Source organism: Scardinius erythrophthalmus, assembly GCF_964197995.2.
Source record: "Scardinius erythrophthalmus genome assembly, chromosome: 16".
Classification (NCBI taxonomy): Eukaryota; Metazoa; Chordata; class Actinopteri; order Cypriniformes; family Leuciscidae; genus Scardinius; species Scardinius erythrophthalmus.
In genome coordinates, this window is record NC_138236.1 from 11,215,079 (window position 1) to 11,233,347 (window position 18,269).

Genomic DNA, 18,269 nt, shown 5'->3' on the forward strand with positions numbered 1-18,269 from the left:
CAGTGCATTAAGCTAATTGCCTGCACAGAATATGATGGCATAATAATATAACAATGTATATGTAACGATAAAGTTTGCAGTGGCTTCATAAATTAATTAAAAACATAAAAAAGCAAAGCACACCTGATGCACATTTCTTTGTTGTTCATTTTTTGTGTAATTAATTAAGAGAAAGTAGATGGCGGTGTAGTACCTTCTCTTAATTAGGCCTAACCTATACACAAAAATACAGAAAGGTTTTTAACTCTATACTTCTAAATGCTATTAGGCTATATTATGCGCAGGGAATTAGCTTATTTTTTTGCAAATAAAAAGCTTGACAATGTATCTGCTAAATATAGCTTATAAATATTATGGTATTCCAACGTTTTTCACTGACATGCCCCCGCCCAAACACGTAAAGATTGGGGCTTCCCATTCGTATTTACGAATTTACGACTTTGTGGTGGCCTTAAATGTGCGCGGTCAATTCGTAAATACGAACTTTTCGACATGACTTGAACGCATCATGTTACTTAATTTGGTGTTCTGGCGAAGATGAACGAAAGGTTTTGAACGACATAAGAGTGAGTAGCTTAATTAATGACAGAATTTTCACTTTTGGTATGTTTAGACGACGTATGAAAATACACGCTCCCTGAATAACCTGAATTATAGCCTAGATACGCTCGAAAACATTGTTAAAACTAATAAATGTTTGGAGAAAATATAGGCCTAAACGACCTTTACCCTCCCAAAAGTAGTCGATTAGACTGAGAGTATAGCTCACTTCATGCATGTCAGATTGTGCTAGCCTATTTTATTGATTTATTTTTGTAGCCAGATGCTCCACAGTTCATATTTTGAGTTTTGTTAGTGTCAGTGTGCTCTGTTTAGAGTCAGTGACATCCGCACCAGAAAGAAGTCCTGATTGAAATGCGTCTCACATCTGTGTAGCTCAGCACTATATGCGCGCTACCTGCGGTGTGCGGAGACAGAGGTGCGCTGGGCGTTTGCCATCATCCGAGGGGAGGGGAGGGAGGAACTTCACTTAAATACTGGAGACATCGGAGAGCCATTCTCACAGCATCGGTCTCACAGCATCAGCGCCTGATACACGGAGAGAACATGGCAAACGCGTACCTGCAAGGAGTAGAGATCTCAGCTTCTCAGTTCCTGGATATATTCCATCATTATGACAACGATGGTAATTTATTTCCTTATTTTGTGGATTTTATGAACTGAAACATTTTTGGGGAAGAAAAAAAATGGGATTATTCTTGCCACCTGCTTTGCAACTGGTTTCCAAAAGTTTGGTTGTAATTATTTGTCTAATTTATCTTACCTATCTGACATGCATTAACCTGTGGGGTATAGCCTACCGTTAGTCATTTCAGATGGTTTTGAAATATACTTTTTGGCAGACTGATGAAAGCTCATCTGAATTGAAACTGTGTTGTGTCATTGATTTGGGGTGTAAATGCTCTCAGGTAATGGATATATCGAGGGGAAGGAGTTGCAGAATTTTATCAAAGAACTTCAACAAGCACGAAAACAAGCAGGACTGGTAAGTCAAACTGTTTTTTTTAATCTACAGCTGCATAGTGATGAAGGCAGGGATTTATGTGACACATACCAAGAAGGGTTGATAACACAATATAATAATAATAAGAACAACCAACTATAATAAATGACACTTAGTAGGAATAAATGACTATGATTATTATTACTATAAATACAGCTAGCTGCCAGCATCAATTATTGGAGTCCAAGCAAAAAAGTAATTTCTGGAGAAAATGACCAAATATAGACAAAAATAGCCAAATCTTTAAATAAGGGTCCTATGTAAAAAATGTATTTTCTTCTTCTTCTTCAGATATGACATCCCCTGAAATTGGAAAATGATTCAATTTAATGTGTCCTCACATTTTCCTATATATAATAATGAATATGTGTTTGCGTACACACACACACACACACACACACACACACACACACACACACACACACACACACACACACACACACACACACACACACACACACACACACACACACACACACGCATTAATATGCTAAAATAGGATTGCTCTTGGCCATTTTGTTTGATGTGCAAGCAGCTATCAGATTGATTAGAGATTGCTAACTTCCTTGACTAAAGCGCATTGAAGTTAGCGTATGGCCGACTAACAGCAGATGGAGATGCATTGGTACTCTACTGCTATTCCTGCAGTTACTTGCTTTACAATGCTAAAAAATACAATGTTGAATTTCAGCCCCCAAAAATGCAAGCCCTGAAAATACAATGCATTCAAATGCAAGCACTGTTAATGCAATGCTTTTTTTCAATAGGCTTTTTTTGTTTCAAAGACATTTGTCATTCATTTACCTCCATAAAACCTTTGCAAACAACTGTTATTTAGTTGTATCTCCCCCTATGGCCATAAGTAGAGAGAAATTCACATGCATTATCCTGGTGTTGGATAGTCCAGGTTTATGAATGTTGGACCAGGCATTTAGGAGATATATGTCAAGAAGTAAATATGGGCCACACCCAAATATTTTACCAACTTGTGTCTTTAAAGTGCTTTGAAAAAAAATCTTTTTACAACTTTTTAGAATACGATGATACATAGAAAAACGTCATGTAAATTAGACTAACAGCCTAGAAGAAGTTTAAAAAAGCTATTTTTTTCCAGAAAATAAAAAATAGTGGAAGAGCACATAAAGTTTCAGAATTAGCAAAAACATAGCATTACATAAAATATGCTTATTGCGTAAAATTGTCGGAGTGGCATGTACTATTTGCCTGTGAAGTGGTTGAATTTTTGGACCATCCAACCTGGGGGACCCATCTCGGGTCTCTGTAATTTAGGTTCTCTGATGCCCAAATAATAATAATAATAATGTGTAATAGTATAATATATAATAAAATGCTCATTAAAATAAATGCATATTGCATATTACACATAATTATACAAATAAAAGGAAAAGATGAAAGAATGAATGAAATTTATAATAGATAATAAATACAATAACAAGATAATAAAAGTAATAACTTTATTACCACTGAAAAATAACTTCAGGCAGCACGGCCCCCGCAAGATAATATCTGTCTATGCATTATATGAGGGTGTGAGGTGTTGGTCATGGTCACAGTCCATCTTAATGGATCTCATTTTCGTTCATCAAAATGAACCACATGACCTTTTTATAGAAGATATTGCAATTTTAGTGGCATACACATTGTCTCCAGTATAGCATTTATAATAAATGATGGTGAATTCCTTTGCTGTATCATATGATGGAGTGGCTTGTTATCAGACCTGTTAAAAGCTCTGATAGAGGACAGAGACTTTGTCTCAGTCAGCACGTTAGAGTCAGTCTGTCTCCCCATCTGTGTCCATGCACATCTGCTGCAGGCTCCTCCCCTTATTTGCTTCATAGAGGATAAATCCTCATTTGCGTTTGTTTTACAATACTTCTGTAGTTGCAATCTGCTGGTTATGCTGTTATCTATAAAGAACAGCAATGCACAGTGTGTAGAAAACAAAGATGAAAGAGCCAAAGCCTCATTGGAGGGAACTGCGTGCAGACTTGATGTAGTGGAATGACCTTGGATGAAACTCATTACTGGTATACGAATGATGGTTTGTTCTTGTCTGGAAAATGCACATGTTAAAATTGCGAAGTAAACTACGTTCATAAGGGTCAAGAATGACTGAATAGATGCTGAATACTCGGTAATTGAATGACTGTAATGAATGTCATAATAATAAATGTGAAATTTCCGGTTCTTCCATCATGAAGGTCAGAGTATGTAGCAATTTAGCAGTTAAACTACACTCACTAGATGGACAATTCGCCCAAAGCAACCCGGGTTAAGTGCTGTACTGAAGATCTCAAGGGTCACTTCTTATGGGATCGGATTATAAACTGTAAAGGCCCGTTCACACCAAGAACAATAACTATAAATGTAACTATGATAACTATATTAGTGTCCACACCAACGGACAATAACGTTTATTGCATGCCTGCGCTGCAGTTTTGTCGTCTGCCGCTTTAAATGCTCTACCCTTTAAAGTCTGGTGGCTTCTGATTGGCTGTCATTGTTTTTACCGTTTATCAGCTGGAAAGAGGGACATTTTTACATTTAGAGGGATTTGCAGATCGTTATAGTTATATTGTTTTAGTTATTACTATTATTACGCCTTAATACCACTGAAAGTTTTTAAAGTCCTCCTGTAGTCAATAATTGTGTCCCTTAAAACTCTTCTTTGATGACCAAAATTACATATTTAAAAGTTTTTTCCTTTGAAATAAATTTATTCATGTCTTAGAATTGCTTGAATGTAACTCTACACCCTTGCCTCATTTAGTATACGTGGTTCTATGAATATGCAAATTAGCAAAAAAATATTAACATAAAATATTACCAATACATGTTGCTTGCAGCGAAATTTACCAGAAAACACACCTAATTTTAAATGGCCATGAATGGTGAAAAAGGCTGAACCTGATGATGTAGGCCTAGTTACATTGTGAACCACCAGTATATTACAGTATGACACTTTGTGCAAACCTGCAACCTTCAAGTTACCAGCACTGAGTTTCAGCAATCCCACCATCTGTATTTTGTAATTGGAGAATTCAAATATACCTACAGGTCTGCGGTTGGTCTGACATTGTATAAAACAGTGACACTTGTCCTCCATGTTGTCCCTGGAGTGGTGTCCAGTGGCTTTGCTTTATTGAGATTCCTATGTCGTTGAGTTATGGCTCTATTAGGCGTAAAGAGGAGGTGATGGACTGTGACAGGACTGAGGAAAAGCAGCCACTGGGTCATTTCACACCTCTAATGATATTGTGCTGTGCTTCTGTGCTCCCTAAATGTCCCTCATGAGCCTCTGCATATAACAATTTAATTTATTCAGATTTCTAGACAATGCATGTGTTCAGGTGTCATTTAATCTTACACATGTGCCCACGTTACTTCAGGTCTGCTCGCCTAAAACTCTTTGTATAAGGCCTACTAAAAATGCATTTATAGATGGACCTCAAGTCAACACACAGACTTCAATAATTGCAAACATCAAATGAGTAAAAAAAAAAATGACCTCACCCAACAAATAACTAACACTGATGAACAAAAAATCATCATCAACAACAGCAGCATAAAGACAGCTAGCATGCAGCTAAACAATACTTGATCACTTACTGCATTATTTATGCATAAATGCATGCTGGGAGCTGACAAACACTGAACAAATCAACATTTCTCAATATGAAACTGCTTGTTCAGACCACTCGAGTTGGGATTACATGTAGGGGATTTTTTTTAGTAGACTCAAATTAATTCACACACCTTATGTAATGATTTAACTCTGTTACACTTACTATATTATAATAAATAAAATATTGTGTAAATTTCTTTTTTTTCATTCTTGTTTAATGCAAATAAAAAGAGCAGATGCAGTCTATGTCAGATGCAGCTGGTTTATGAAAGGCCCCACGTTAAATTTACTCCACTATTACTACTAATCATTACTAAAATTGCAAACTCACTCTGTCTATCATCATCTGAAAGAAGACGACCTAAACTGTTTCATTTTCATTTTCATTTTTAATTCTTTAAATCATGTTTTAATTTCATCCTCACTGTCATATCAGCCTGAAGCAGAAATGTTTGGATGAAAATGTTGATCACTTCTCCAGAATGAAACCAGAGAACAGAAGGATTTCAGGATGGATGTGGAATTAATCAATTAGCCAATCACATGGAATCCTCTGCGTATTAAATATAGAAGAGAGTTTCACAAGTCTACCTTCATTAATCATTATGGTAGCCATTATAGATACCATCACCAGTTCAGAAATGTTAGGCGTATGGGTAAAGAGCAAGAAATACGATTAATGCTGGTATAGGTAAGAAGTGACAAACTGCATTATAGACCAAATAAATGAGCAGAGATCTACAAACAGTTATTTCTAATGTTTATATTCAACAGTATGGGCCACCAGTGTAATGCCATTAAAAAGTTGCCATATTTTCTGACAAATAACAATAAAAAAATGCCAGACTATAATTCAGATGATATTTCACACTATAATAGAAGCAAATAAAAACTTTAAAAGACATTTTAACATTTTGAATTAAAACAATCTATAAATATATACTTATGAGGGAAGAATAAAACACTAAACTTGATTAAGGTATTTATCTGACTAAATTATTAACAACAACAGGTTTAACTTTACTATACAAATTGGCATTGACTACAACATAATTATTCATATTTTGTTGATTCTCTCATTTCTTCTTTGACAGCCTGGTCAGAAATGATAACACAATTTGGCATGTGTCATTGAATTAACACAAATAAAACAGACTACAAGCACAACTACGCAATATTCTTACAAAATCTTTAAATTATATTTAAATAAAGGTTGAAGATGTCAATTCAATGGCTGGACATCAGTTTTGGCCACTATTGTATACACAAATTTATTTAAGTAACGTATCTATTTTTTTTAAAGACCTACATCACATATCTAATCCAGTATTTTAGTATACACTTCATTTAAAAGTCTGCATTACACCAGTGCAATGCCCTTTCAGAAATGCCTGCTTGAGGATATGCTTTCATTTGTCTCAGCCACCCTATTGATTCTCACTGAGTCTGCAGTAAGATATATAACTCTTGGTAAACAGGCAAAAGTTTAGAAAACTTGGTGGGTTGCATTTTATTGGCATATCATAAGGATGGAACAAACTGGAGTCTGCGGGGCCTAACTTTCATCAAAGCCATGACCTGATCATGTGAATGAACTGAAGTGTTTCACATTATTTTACTGATTTTTGCACAGTCGCCGCTCTCCATCCTATGCCAAGATGGGCAGGCTTCTTTGAGGAATGAGAACTCCGCTCGTCTGTATCAAAATCAGTATGAAAACACAATCAGCATTGTGCAATGAGGGCTGAAGATAGCAGCACATCCCATCTGTCTGTGTGTATTTGTTCTTACACATCAATGGCTTTTAGAAGGCAGAAGAAATGGATTGTATCACCCGAAAGCTTGATCGTAACCACTGAAGTCTGCAGCAAACTGTAGTTTTTGTTAGCATGCAAGAAAGTTACAGAAATTATTCTTTAGGATGCCTGTTTGCTGAATTGTCATTTTCTTTCCAGGAACTAACAGACAAAATGAAGGCCTTTATAGAGAAATATGAGCAAAATGCTGATGGGAAAATAGGTATCATTGAGGTAAGGAAACTAAAAACGTATGCTATGGTATTACAATAATATACTTTTTTTTCCCCTGTTTAAATGTCTGTCAGCAATATTGTTTGGCAGACACAGACTGTGATGTTTAGGCTTCGAAAAAATTTGAAAGGTTTGTCATGTTGACATTGCAGTGAACGACATGAGCTTAACGTTGCTCTGTGTTGATTTACCGGAGAACAAAAATGTTTGTTCATTTAAGTTATGCTTTCATCCAAGTACTGTGAGCCACATTTGACCATCAAAACATTGATTGTAAAAACAGAATTGTTTGTTCACATTGTCAAATCTGTAAACTGTTCAAAACGGTGAAAACGTGTGGATTAACAGCAATCTGGAGAGGTTATCTCTGATCAGATATCCTCAGATCCAGCAGCCTTTGACACTTCATAAACTGACATTCCTTTTCCTTTATAGATGACACTGTCAACTAGGAATTTATGCACATTACATTAATCAGAAAGTGCAAAAATGAACTTTTTCTTTACGTCTTTCACAGCTGGTTCAAATACTTCCCACAGAGGAAAACTTCTTGCTATTTTTCAGACAACAGCTGAAGTCTTGTGCAGAATTTATGGAGGTGATTCTAAAATGTACACAATTGAAACAACCTGTGCTGACTATAGAATAGATAATCCCATTGCATGTCTTGAAGTACAATTAGTGCTTTTTAAAAATATACAGAGCAATATATTTAGGTAAACTACACTACCATTCAAAAGTTTGGGGTCAGTAAGGCTTTTTTAAAGGAATTTATATTTGTATTCAGCAAGGATGCATTCAATTGCTGAAAAGTGGCAGTAAATACATTTATAAAGCTACAAAATATTTCTATAAAAATGCTCTTTTGATTTTTTTATTTAAAGTTTCAGCACAACTGTTGTCAATATTGGTAATATTAAGAAATATTTCTTAAGCATCATAGCACCATCACAGAAATGAATTAGGTTTCAAATTAAATTGTAATAATATTCCTGTAACGTGTATAGTCTGTTTTGGTTTCTGTTGTTTCCTGTGCTCTTAGTTCATAGTAATCATTAGTTTCCTTGGTTGCTAATTAATTTACACACCTGTTTTCTGTATTGAAGCACTCTGTAAATTCGGTTGATTGTTCCGTGTCATCAATGTTTTATTTGGTTGTCGGTTATTTCATAGTTATCTACTAGATATGTGTTCTCTTGTATTTTCTGCTCATTAAAGAAAGTTTTTGTTTTTCCTTGTATTCGTGCGACTCTCTGCAACCAAGCTTGACATTTTCACAATATAACTTTTTTTTAAACTATATTATAAGCTTTGGTTATCTATGGAAGCTTGTTTCCGCCACAGAATAAAACATTTTAAAAGATAATTGCGACTTTTTATCTCACAATTGCGAGTTTACATCTCGCAATTCTGACTTTATTTCTCAGAATTGCGAGATATAAAGTCAGAGTTGCGTGAAATAAAGTCGCAATTGCGTGTTATAAAGTCAGAATTGCGAGATATAAAGTCAGAATTGCGTGAAATAAAGTCGCAATTGCGTGTTATAAAGTCAGAATTGCGAGATATAAAGTCAGAATTGCGTGTTATAAAGTCAGAATTCTGACTTTTTTTCTCGCAATTGCGAGTTTATATCTCGCAATTCTGACATCTTTTCTCAGAATTGTGAGATATAAACTCACAATTGTGAGATATAAAATCCAATTCTAAGGAAAAAAAAGATTTTTTATTTATTTATTTTTTACCACAGAATAGTTTATATCTCACAATTCTGACTTTATAACACGCAATTGCGACTATATCGTGCAATTCTGACTTTATATCTCGCAATTGCGACTTTATTTCTCAGAATTGCGACTTTATATCTCGCAATTGCAACTTTATTTATCACAATTCTCACTTTTTTTCTCACAATTGCGATATATTAAGTCAGAATTGTGACTTTTTTTCTCAGAATTGCGAGATATGAAGTCAATTCTGAGAAAAAAAGTCACAATTCTGACTTGATATATCGCAATTGTGAGATAAAAAGTCTTTATTATTGTTTATTTACTATTCAGTGGCGGAAACAAGCGTCCATAGGTTCATCATATAAGAGGCTTTTTTCAAATTTATTACAAAATCTTACTGACCCCAAACTTTTTAACGGTACTGTCAATGTTATTTGTCTTTAAAAAAAGTGGCAATTTAAATGTAAACACTGAATCTGCAGATTTCTGTAATTAATTTCTCTTCCAGGCTTGGAGAAATTATGATGCTGATCACAGTGGATACATAGAAGCTGATGAACTTAAGGTGAGAAGCAAACTTTAACCACTCAAATGATATGTGCTCAGTGAGCAATTGAATTTAACCATGTTCAGCTGAGATTGACTTTTTATGTCTGTGAATACCCCAGTGCTCTAATCTTGTAGTAATCTTGAAACTATTATTTTCCCTCTAAAATATATGTTGCTCTGACCTAACCAGGACACCCTTACAGCTTTAACCCTCTATTTGACCAAAAAGGTTTTTTTTATTTTATTTTATTTTTTTTTACTTTTCAAAAAACTGACTGTTATCCAGTAGTAACATTTCTGGTTCTGTCTGAGCAAAAAAAAAAAAAAAAAACATTGTAGAAAAACACAATAAAACAAATCCAAATAAGCAGGAGTGTACTGCAGTCACAATAGGTAAAATGTATTACAGCTATTCATTATAATCTGCTCATATGCTTAGAAAAAAAATCATATCAACCAGTTGCTTAAAAGTTTGTTATTTGGGCTAGTAAACTGGCCTTCGGATCTCAAACATGGAAATGAGGGTTAATATCTTTTAGGTTTGGCAGATAGTTAAGCATTATGACACTTGGCACACAAACTTGGAAATGAGGGTAAATATATTTTAAGTTTGGCAGATAGTTAAGCATTATGACACTTGGCACACAGACTTGCTGACCAGCATACTTAAAGTACAATTCCACCCTATTATCTCTTCACAATCGTGTCTCATATCAGTTAGGACAACCTTTTACAGTGTAAACCTATTAACAACAACATACAACTGACCTTAAGATGCAAGTCATCTCAGAAGGAAACTTGTACCTTCTTAAAATGTAAGAGACCGATTCATGAGGTCAATCATAGCAATATGGGATTACCCACATTGGAGGTTCCCTCTTAAGAAGTCAATCTAGGTCTTTCTCCAGCATGTGGACTGGAGGGTACAACAACAAACGGAACAAAATATTTAATTTCCAGATCAACATTAATAACCATATGCAACCCTCAAAGGGGCTTGTTTAAAGCAAGTACTGAGGATTTTGGCATTTAAATTAAAATGGGGAATGGTTTCTTTGAACATCTGCCAGATTTACAGTCAATGATTTGATGAGTGCAATCTGTTAACACTGGACCGCTTTTGGACCCACTAATGGACCTTCGGCAGGAAGAGGAAATGCTGAGAGCTTTGTGAAATATGAATGTTGCATTTTGGAGACAGCACCACTATACAAAACATAAAATGGATAGTTCTGGCCCTTGATGCTGATTGGTCAAAATTGGTTATATTGCATAGTAGTGCAACAGTGCACTTTTTTTCTTTTTTCAGAAGAATTTTTTCCATAAATTTTCTTTCTCTGTTTTTTTTTTTTTTTTTTTTTGGTTTGTTTTTTAAGTCTGTTCAAGAGTTATAGACCTTATGCGCCAGAGAAACAAGTGCGCAGACATCTTTAGAATATTGTCTTTGAACTTCCGTTTTAGCGGTAGCTCTGTAACGTTATATTTCTATGGCATCGCTGTCGAACAGTAGCTGGTGAAGTGGATTTACTTATTGTAGAGTTAACGAAAGTTATCACGAGCATTGTAATGTTTAAAGCAGATGTCTTAACATATGTCTGTAGACTGGTAAGATTTTAAATCGGGCAGTTAATTCATAAATGCGTAAGATCGCTGTGGAAATACAAACCGGAAGAAAAAAGACAACAAGCGCAGCGCTGAAAAGGGACGGAGCTCCATAAGGTCCCGCCGATCCGTAAAACCCCAAGTGGACCTCTAGGTTGAAAAATCGTCAATGCAAGTGAATGGGAGAAAATAATTATTTTCTGGTCCCGTTTGAATTGTGCCATGATGTGAACATATGTTGTCTGTGGATTTTTTATATAACTTTTCATGTTACGAGTTTGACAGTATATGGTATGATTCTTCAGCTAGCAGCTGTGGAAAAGACATAACGAGAAAGACTACATATCGCCTATGTGACGTCACCCCATAAAGTTGACTTACCCGTGGTTTTCACCAACTTAAACGATTTTGTCCTCTGCCTTAAAGAAGGCGGTGAAGTGCACCAAAGACACAGCCATGTTTAGCGGGATCCGTGAGCTAGTGTCCGTTTGTGAGTGGTGTTGACGTTTCAAACGCGTCGAAAGCAGCGAAGAGTTGTAGTCCACAAAGTGCTCTCACACAAAGTCTAACCGTATCAAACTTCTACCCGCTAAATTGTAGCATTCTTTACACGAAAAGTTATATAAAAAATTCACAGACAACATATGTTCACATTCATGGCAAAATTCAAACGGGACCAGAAAATAATTATTTTCTCCCATTCACTTGCATTGACGATTTTTCAACCTAGAGGTCCAGGGGGATTAGCGGAAGGGGCGGGACTTACCAGACATGAAATATACCAACCAATTACAAGACTGTGAATTTAACCAATGAGTGTTGTAGTTTTTCTACCAGGAGTTTTGCTGCTGAACATGAGTATTTTGAAAATAAGTTGAAAACTGCAGGCTGATGGTTTCAACAAAAGCATATACCTTTATTCAACAAATTCCCCCACAAAGAAAATGAATCTCTTATACTCAAGGCTGCATTTGTTTAACTAAAAATTGACAATAAAGCTTGTGAATTTTAAATTAGTTCAAAAGAACATGTATTTGAAACAGAAAATATTTTGTAACATTATAAATGTTTTTATTGTCACTTTTGATCAATTTAATGCTTCCTTGTTGAATACAATTTCATAAAGAAAAAAAAACTTATATAAATAATCCAATCTAATGTTTTTCAGAACTTTTTGAAAGATCTGCTGCAGAGGGCTAAAAAACCATATGATGAGAAGAAATTAGAGGAGTACACACTGACTACGGTAAGTGAACTACAGAGCCCAACAAATAGCCCTACATATGTATTTTGAGGGAATAAATATTGTTTTTTGTTTTTTTTTACAGCTGAAAATTTTTGATTCAAATAAAGATGGGAAACTATGTCTGTCAGAAATGGCACGGTTAGTGAGCTAGCAAATTTCTTATGAATAATTATAATTTGCATTAACTTTGCTATAAAAAATTTGGAAATATGGCGTCTCTCTCTCTCTCTCTCTCTCTCTCTTTCTCTTTCTACTTTTTTTTTTTTTTTTTTTCTACAGGCTGTTACCAGACCAGGAAAACTTTCTACTAAAATTTCAGGTAAATCTGCATTAGTAAGTAACCCATAAATGCTCTGGATTTACCCATACCCACCTAAAACTGTACAAATCTTTTCTTCAGGGGGTAAAAATGGCCAGAAAAGAGTTCAACAAGATTTTTGAGTTATATGATCAGGTAAGTCTCTTGCATTGATCAGTCATTCTTTTAAAAGGTGTAAGCATCAAAATACTCTGTGCCTGGCCTCATTAAAATAACTCAAGCCTAAACTTAATACTGGTTGATTTTTTGCATTACCAGGCATGCATAGATCAGCCAGAGTGTCTTCTATTGTACAAGGCGTGAGGAAAGCAGCCATTAGTATGCAAAGACGGTACTCTTTCTGGATAGCACCTCTAACACCATTGAAGCCCTGGCTCAATTGTAATGTATTACTGTGTCCCTGAATAGGGCAAATTCCTCACTGCTGATGACAGCACCCTTGATCTTTATTGATTGGCAGGTTCAAGTTGCGAACTCCCATAAAGACTGGTTCAAATACACATATACCCATTTTGGGCTATTAGAAAACACTGCTCAATGATGCGGCATTAGAGGTGGCAGCATATGCTCAAAGCTCTGAGGCATTTCATTACAGACACACCGACTGCTGGTCTGCATTTAGCAGACACATGGCTTTGCCACATACTGTTTGCGCTTAAAGAGCAACTTGCAGGTTAGAAGACCCAACAAGTCAATGTATAGAAAAATAATGTAGGAACTAGATTTTCTTTAAAAAAAAAATTATAAATATGCTACAGTGGCTTCTGGAGTCGTTTTTGTGAGAAAATTTTACTTCCGCATCTGAAAATGGGCGTGACGGGCGAGAGTCGTGACGTAGCACGAGGGAGAGTGGTCGATTCAAACAACAGGGAAATATGGATTGCAATGACATTTCGGACGCTGAGGAAATTGTTTACGGACCACAGCCATACAATTATGAGCCTGCTAGGCTGCCAAGAGAGCAGGGACAGGCCAGGATTAATGTTAGACAGAACATATTGGAACTTACAATAACAGAAACTAAGCTTTGATCAGGCGTTTGTCATGCTCATTAATATCCGCCCAGACTAACGTTACGTGATATAACTTAGCAGTTTCTCATGGAGAGACAGAGAGATATTTATTCATGATACATTTTTTGTTCCATAGGTGCTTGTGTGGGAAATGCGAGGCAATGTTTACAGCTGAGGAAAGTCAGTGTTGCAGGGAGGTGGATGCATACTGGGCCTTAGTGGAAAATGCCAAACTTCCATGGTTGCAGTTAGTGTTACTACAGTAAAGCCATGGTGAATGTTGCTGATCTGTGGACACTGGATAGTTCGTTCATTCATTGCACAATGTTTATTCCTGGTTTTCACGTCAGCGCTGTTTGATTCGTTAATAACGGAGAAATGTGAATATTTCTCACTAGATCTCGCAGCGATGTTATTACTTCAGTGGCGAACTCTTTATTTACCTCGCAGTTAGGCTAGTGTTGCTTGATCAGGCTCGCGCTGCACTGGTCCAAACTGATAAACGGTCCACACAAACACAATAACGAGTAACTGTTAGCTCAGTTTCGTTCCGCTTACATTGCGTTTGCCAGTTGATGTTGTGCTCGCGCCTACATCCGGCGGGAGAACCCGAAGATGCGTACACTGAAGGAACCGCACTAGCTCTGAGTCTCACCCGGTTCTTACTTCGGTATCCCATGTTGAACTCCTTCATATCGCCGGGACGATAATCATCCGATCTGAAGTGAACGCTACACACGACCGCGTTTTCCGAAGCCGACGCGGAAGAGAAATCCCGTCTCTTCACCTGCACAACCCGCACCCAGGCACGAAAGATAGCACCGTCCTTTTTCCTGTTAGGAAACCGGTGGACTCGATGTCCTGACAGGCTGGAGTTTTTGCAAGCTCCACAAACACATACATTTACCATGACGATGATAAATTGAAATACAAAAACTACTGAAAACACACTGTCTCACGACCGCTCTTACTGAATACCAACCTACTCTGCACTGAGCTGCGGCAGAGCACAGCACACGTCTCCCTCGTGTGACGTAAAATGACGCGATGTTGAAAAAAAAGCGGCTTGTACGAGCAGTCAAAGAAACGCTCACTTTATCTACTAAATTGGTGTCATTATGTCGTTTTAAAACATTTTAAATCCTGCATTATCTTTTCATATGGTATTTTCATACACGGTTATATATTCATTTAGATTTTTTTTTTACCTGCAAGTTGCTCTTTAATGCAAAGGCTAGCTTGTTCTTTCATCAGCTCATTAAGAGATGATTAAAGGCCACATTATGAAAATTATGGAGATGCATTGACTTATTTGACCGACTTATTCTTCATTTAATTTTTAGATGCCTCCTAAAATGGTATAATGTCATAAAGATGTTTATTTTTGATGCAATATGGATACATTAGTAAAGCGCTCAAAAATGAAAATTACCATTAACTTTGTTTTTCAGCACAACACAGAAGTTGAAATTTTTAAAGAATTGAAAGGGCAAAAAACTATATATAAAATTCAATTATATATTATTATTATTAAAATATATTATTAAAGGTGTATGTGTGTACACGCGCACACACGCACTTTTAATGAAAATCCATAAGTGTGTGCACTATATTCCAATCTTTTGAAATCATATGATAAGTCCATGTGAAATTTTTTTTGGTCAACTTTGGAGCATATTTGCAGCCCCAGGTTGCAATAAACTTATTTTACTTATAAGTAATTATTTTACTATGTAAAAAAAAATAAAATAAAAAATAAAAAAAATTATATATATATATATATATGTGTGTGTGTGTGTGTGTGTGTGTGTGTGTTTAAAAACATTAAGAAATATATAATATAAAAAAAATAATTTGGAAAGACATGACGGTGAATAAAAAAAGTTGAAAAAAAAAAAATTTGGGCGTGAACTTTTCCTTTAAACCAAAGCCATTACATATAGTACCCTTTTCAGGAGGGGAAATAAATGTTACAAGCCCTCTAAAGGAAGTTACTGGCCCACTTTCTCTGGCTATTATTTCTTCAGAGCACCAAATGTGCACCCCAAGACTCAGCATGTCATTGCATTGACTCTGTGTGCAAAACCGATCCTAAATGCCCTGATTTCCAATCTCTCCCTAGAGAACATTTCATGAGGCATCCCTAATGTCTGAATAGAGAATACAGGAAATGATGGTTAAGTGGCATGACACTGAGTTTCCTCAGTGGCTGTCACACATCTGTGCTTGTTAATGTTCACTATGCTTGCTGCCTCTCGCAGGACAGGAACGGTTACATGGACGAAAATGAGCTTGACGCCCTCCTCAAAGACCTTTGTGAGAAAAACAAAAAGGTACGCATCTAAAAACCAGGCTAATCTGAGGTTTCATGCTTTCATTTTCTGAGATCTGTTGATGTATTCTGGCTCTCAGTTGAAGCCCATGATGGGCACAAACAAATTTCTTCAAGCAGACCCGTAAAAGAAATCTAATCTTCTGCTGCTGCATGTGGGTTGCATACAAATTCTTCACTTTAGAGCAGGACAGAGAAACTTTACATTATGTAAGGGAGAAAACTTCTGTGATACACAGCTATCAATTTAAAAAAGGAATAGTTTGGGTTCAGTATAAGTTCAGCTCTAAGAAAACCATTTCAATCTCTCAGTTTGTAAAAAATAAACAGACATAGCACATAGACATGCACTGGGTGGATGTCTATGGGGAAAAGCATTCTGCAAGGTTTGAAGATGCCATGAAGTTCGCTTTTCTTTCCCGTGCCAATGTATTTCCCTTTAAAACAGGAAGTTTGAATAAATAGCCAATAGGCTTTTATAGCCAACAGGCTTTATTTGCATCACTGTGAGCCACGATTAGCGACTTGGTAGTTGGTTGCAGGTGGACATGGGGGAGAGGAATTTTCATTCTAGAGAGCATCTAATTTTGATACAAATCGGAGTAGTGCAGGATTTCATCAGTATTTTTTGTCCATTTTCCTGGAAGAGAAAGACTAAATTTTAAAGGTGAATATTATCAACTAGCATATAGATGACCTCAAAGCTAATAACTCTAAAAATGAAAAATTTAGCAGTCTGCTACTTTTTCTTGTCCCCTTCAAATTTCTATTTCAAGTGCATAACTCATGAACTCATTTTTAAATGTATTTGCTGCCAATAGTCTGAACATGGAATATACTTTTAAATTACATATCTACAATACCGTTCAGAAGTTTGGGGTCATTAAGACATTTTAATGTTTTTGAAAGTCTTTTCATTTGGCATTTATTTGATTAGAAATACAGTAAAAAAAGAAATATTATTTAAATATTATTACAGATATAAAAAAAGTTTTCTAGATTAATATATTTTGGCAAAATGGCAAAGCTGAATTTGTTTTAGCTATTACGCCAGACTTCAGTGCAGGAATGTTTTCAATCTGCTTTTTAATTTTTAAGTAAATTAATTTAAAATATTTTTCAAATGTACACCCCCCCCCACACACACACCCCCACCCATAATTAAATATTTGTGTTTTGGTTTTTAAAAAATGTTCTGCATGTCTGAACAAAGCCTCTCAGACTCTGGAAAACTGAATATGTCTAATGCCACATTGACAGACAATAAAATCACTGAACATAATCTTCTGATCTCTTGACAGGATCTAGAAGTCAACAAAATCCCGACGTATAAGAGCGCCATCATGGCTCTGTCTGACGGAGGCAAGCTCTACAGAACAGAGTTAGCGCTGGTGCTCTGCGCAGAGGAAATGTGAACGCCTCCATCTGTACTCGCACCATCTCAGAACCCCGTCCCCAGCTCACCTGTGATGCGTAATGTAGCTAGAACCTTCTTACGTTCTTTCATTTTGAACATGGATTTCACATAGACAGGCAACCAGTGGCACATACTTTTCAATTTGTTGTTTCTATACTGTTTCTAAATGTACAGATTTTTTTAACAATGACACACGTACAATACAACCTGCACTGCATAGATGAACGCTACATTTCCCTCAACACGAGTATGAAACCCAAAAAGCTACCAAATTCCCATCATGATTTTAAAATCCAAAATATTCACCAATACCCATTCTGCAAATATAATAAGTATTGATTTATCTAACACTATCATAGACAAAAGCAATAATGTCCTCAAGGAATGCTGATGAAACATGGCCTGTTGGTGGGATCTATATAAAACTCAAAGGCTACAAAATATACTTTTGCGATGCATGTTTATACTGTAGCTGATGGCAGGCCCTTCTAGTGGGGTATTTTTGACTGCAAGCACATGTCGAACGTAATGCATCGCCCCAGACCTGTCTTTAATGTTAGATTTTGCACTGTAAAGAATGACATGCTCCTCTATGCTGAACACACCAGACACTGTGTAAGAAGATATTAAACTTATTGAATGACTACTTGTATCCAGTTGTGTGTCATACTGAACATCCCTCAGTCCCTAGAAATCAGCTTAATATTGAAGTAATAAAAGCCCTCACCTGTATGCCTTTCTTCTGTGGAAAAGTGTTTCCCCATACAATGAAAGTCAATGGGGTCCAATGTTGTTTGATTGATCCAATTTCATTGTATGGA

The 18,269-nt window shown here is 36.1% G+C and overlaps 1 protein-coding gene across 1 annotated transcript; it reads left to right on the forward strand.

Annotated features, from left to right (window-relative positions):
• Nucleotides 1-1,066: 1,066 nt before the first annotated feature.
• On the forward strand, nucleotides 1,067-18,099 carry calb1 (calbindin 1). Its single transcript, XM_081389423.1, has 11 exons — nucleotides 1,067-1,186; nucleotides 1,470-1,546; nucleotides 7,169-7,243; nucleotides 7,761-7,841; nucleotides 9,479-9,535; nucleotides 12,290-12,367; nucleotides 12,450-12,505; nucleotides 12,647-12,686; nucleotides 12,768-12,821; nucleotides 15,961-16,032; nucleotides 17,333-18,099. The coding sequence occupies exons 1-11, from the start codon at nucleotides 1,108-1,110 to the stop codon at nucleotides 17,444-17,446; spliced, it is 783 nt and encodes a 260-aa protein (XP_081245549.1). The 5' UTR covers nucleotides 1,067-1,107; the 3' UTR covers nucleotides 17,447-18,099.
• The last annotated feature ends 170 nt before the right edge of the window (nucleotides 18,100-18,269 follow it).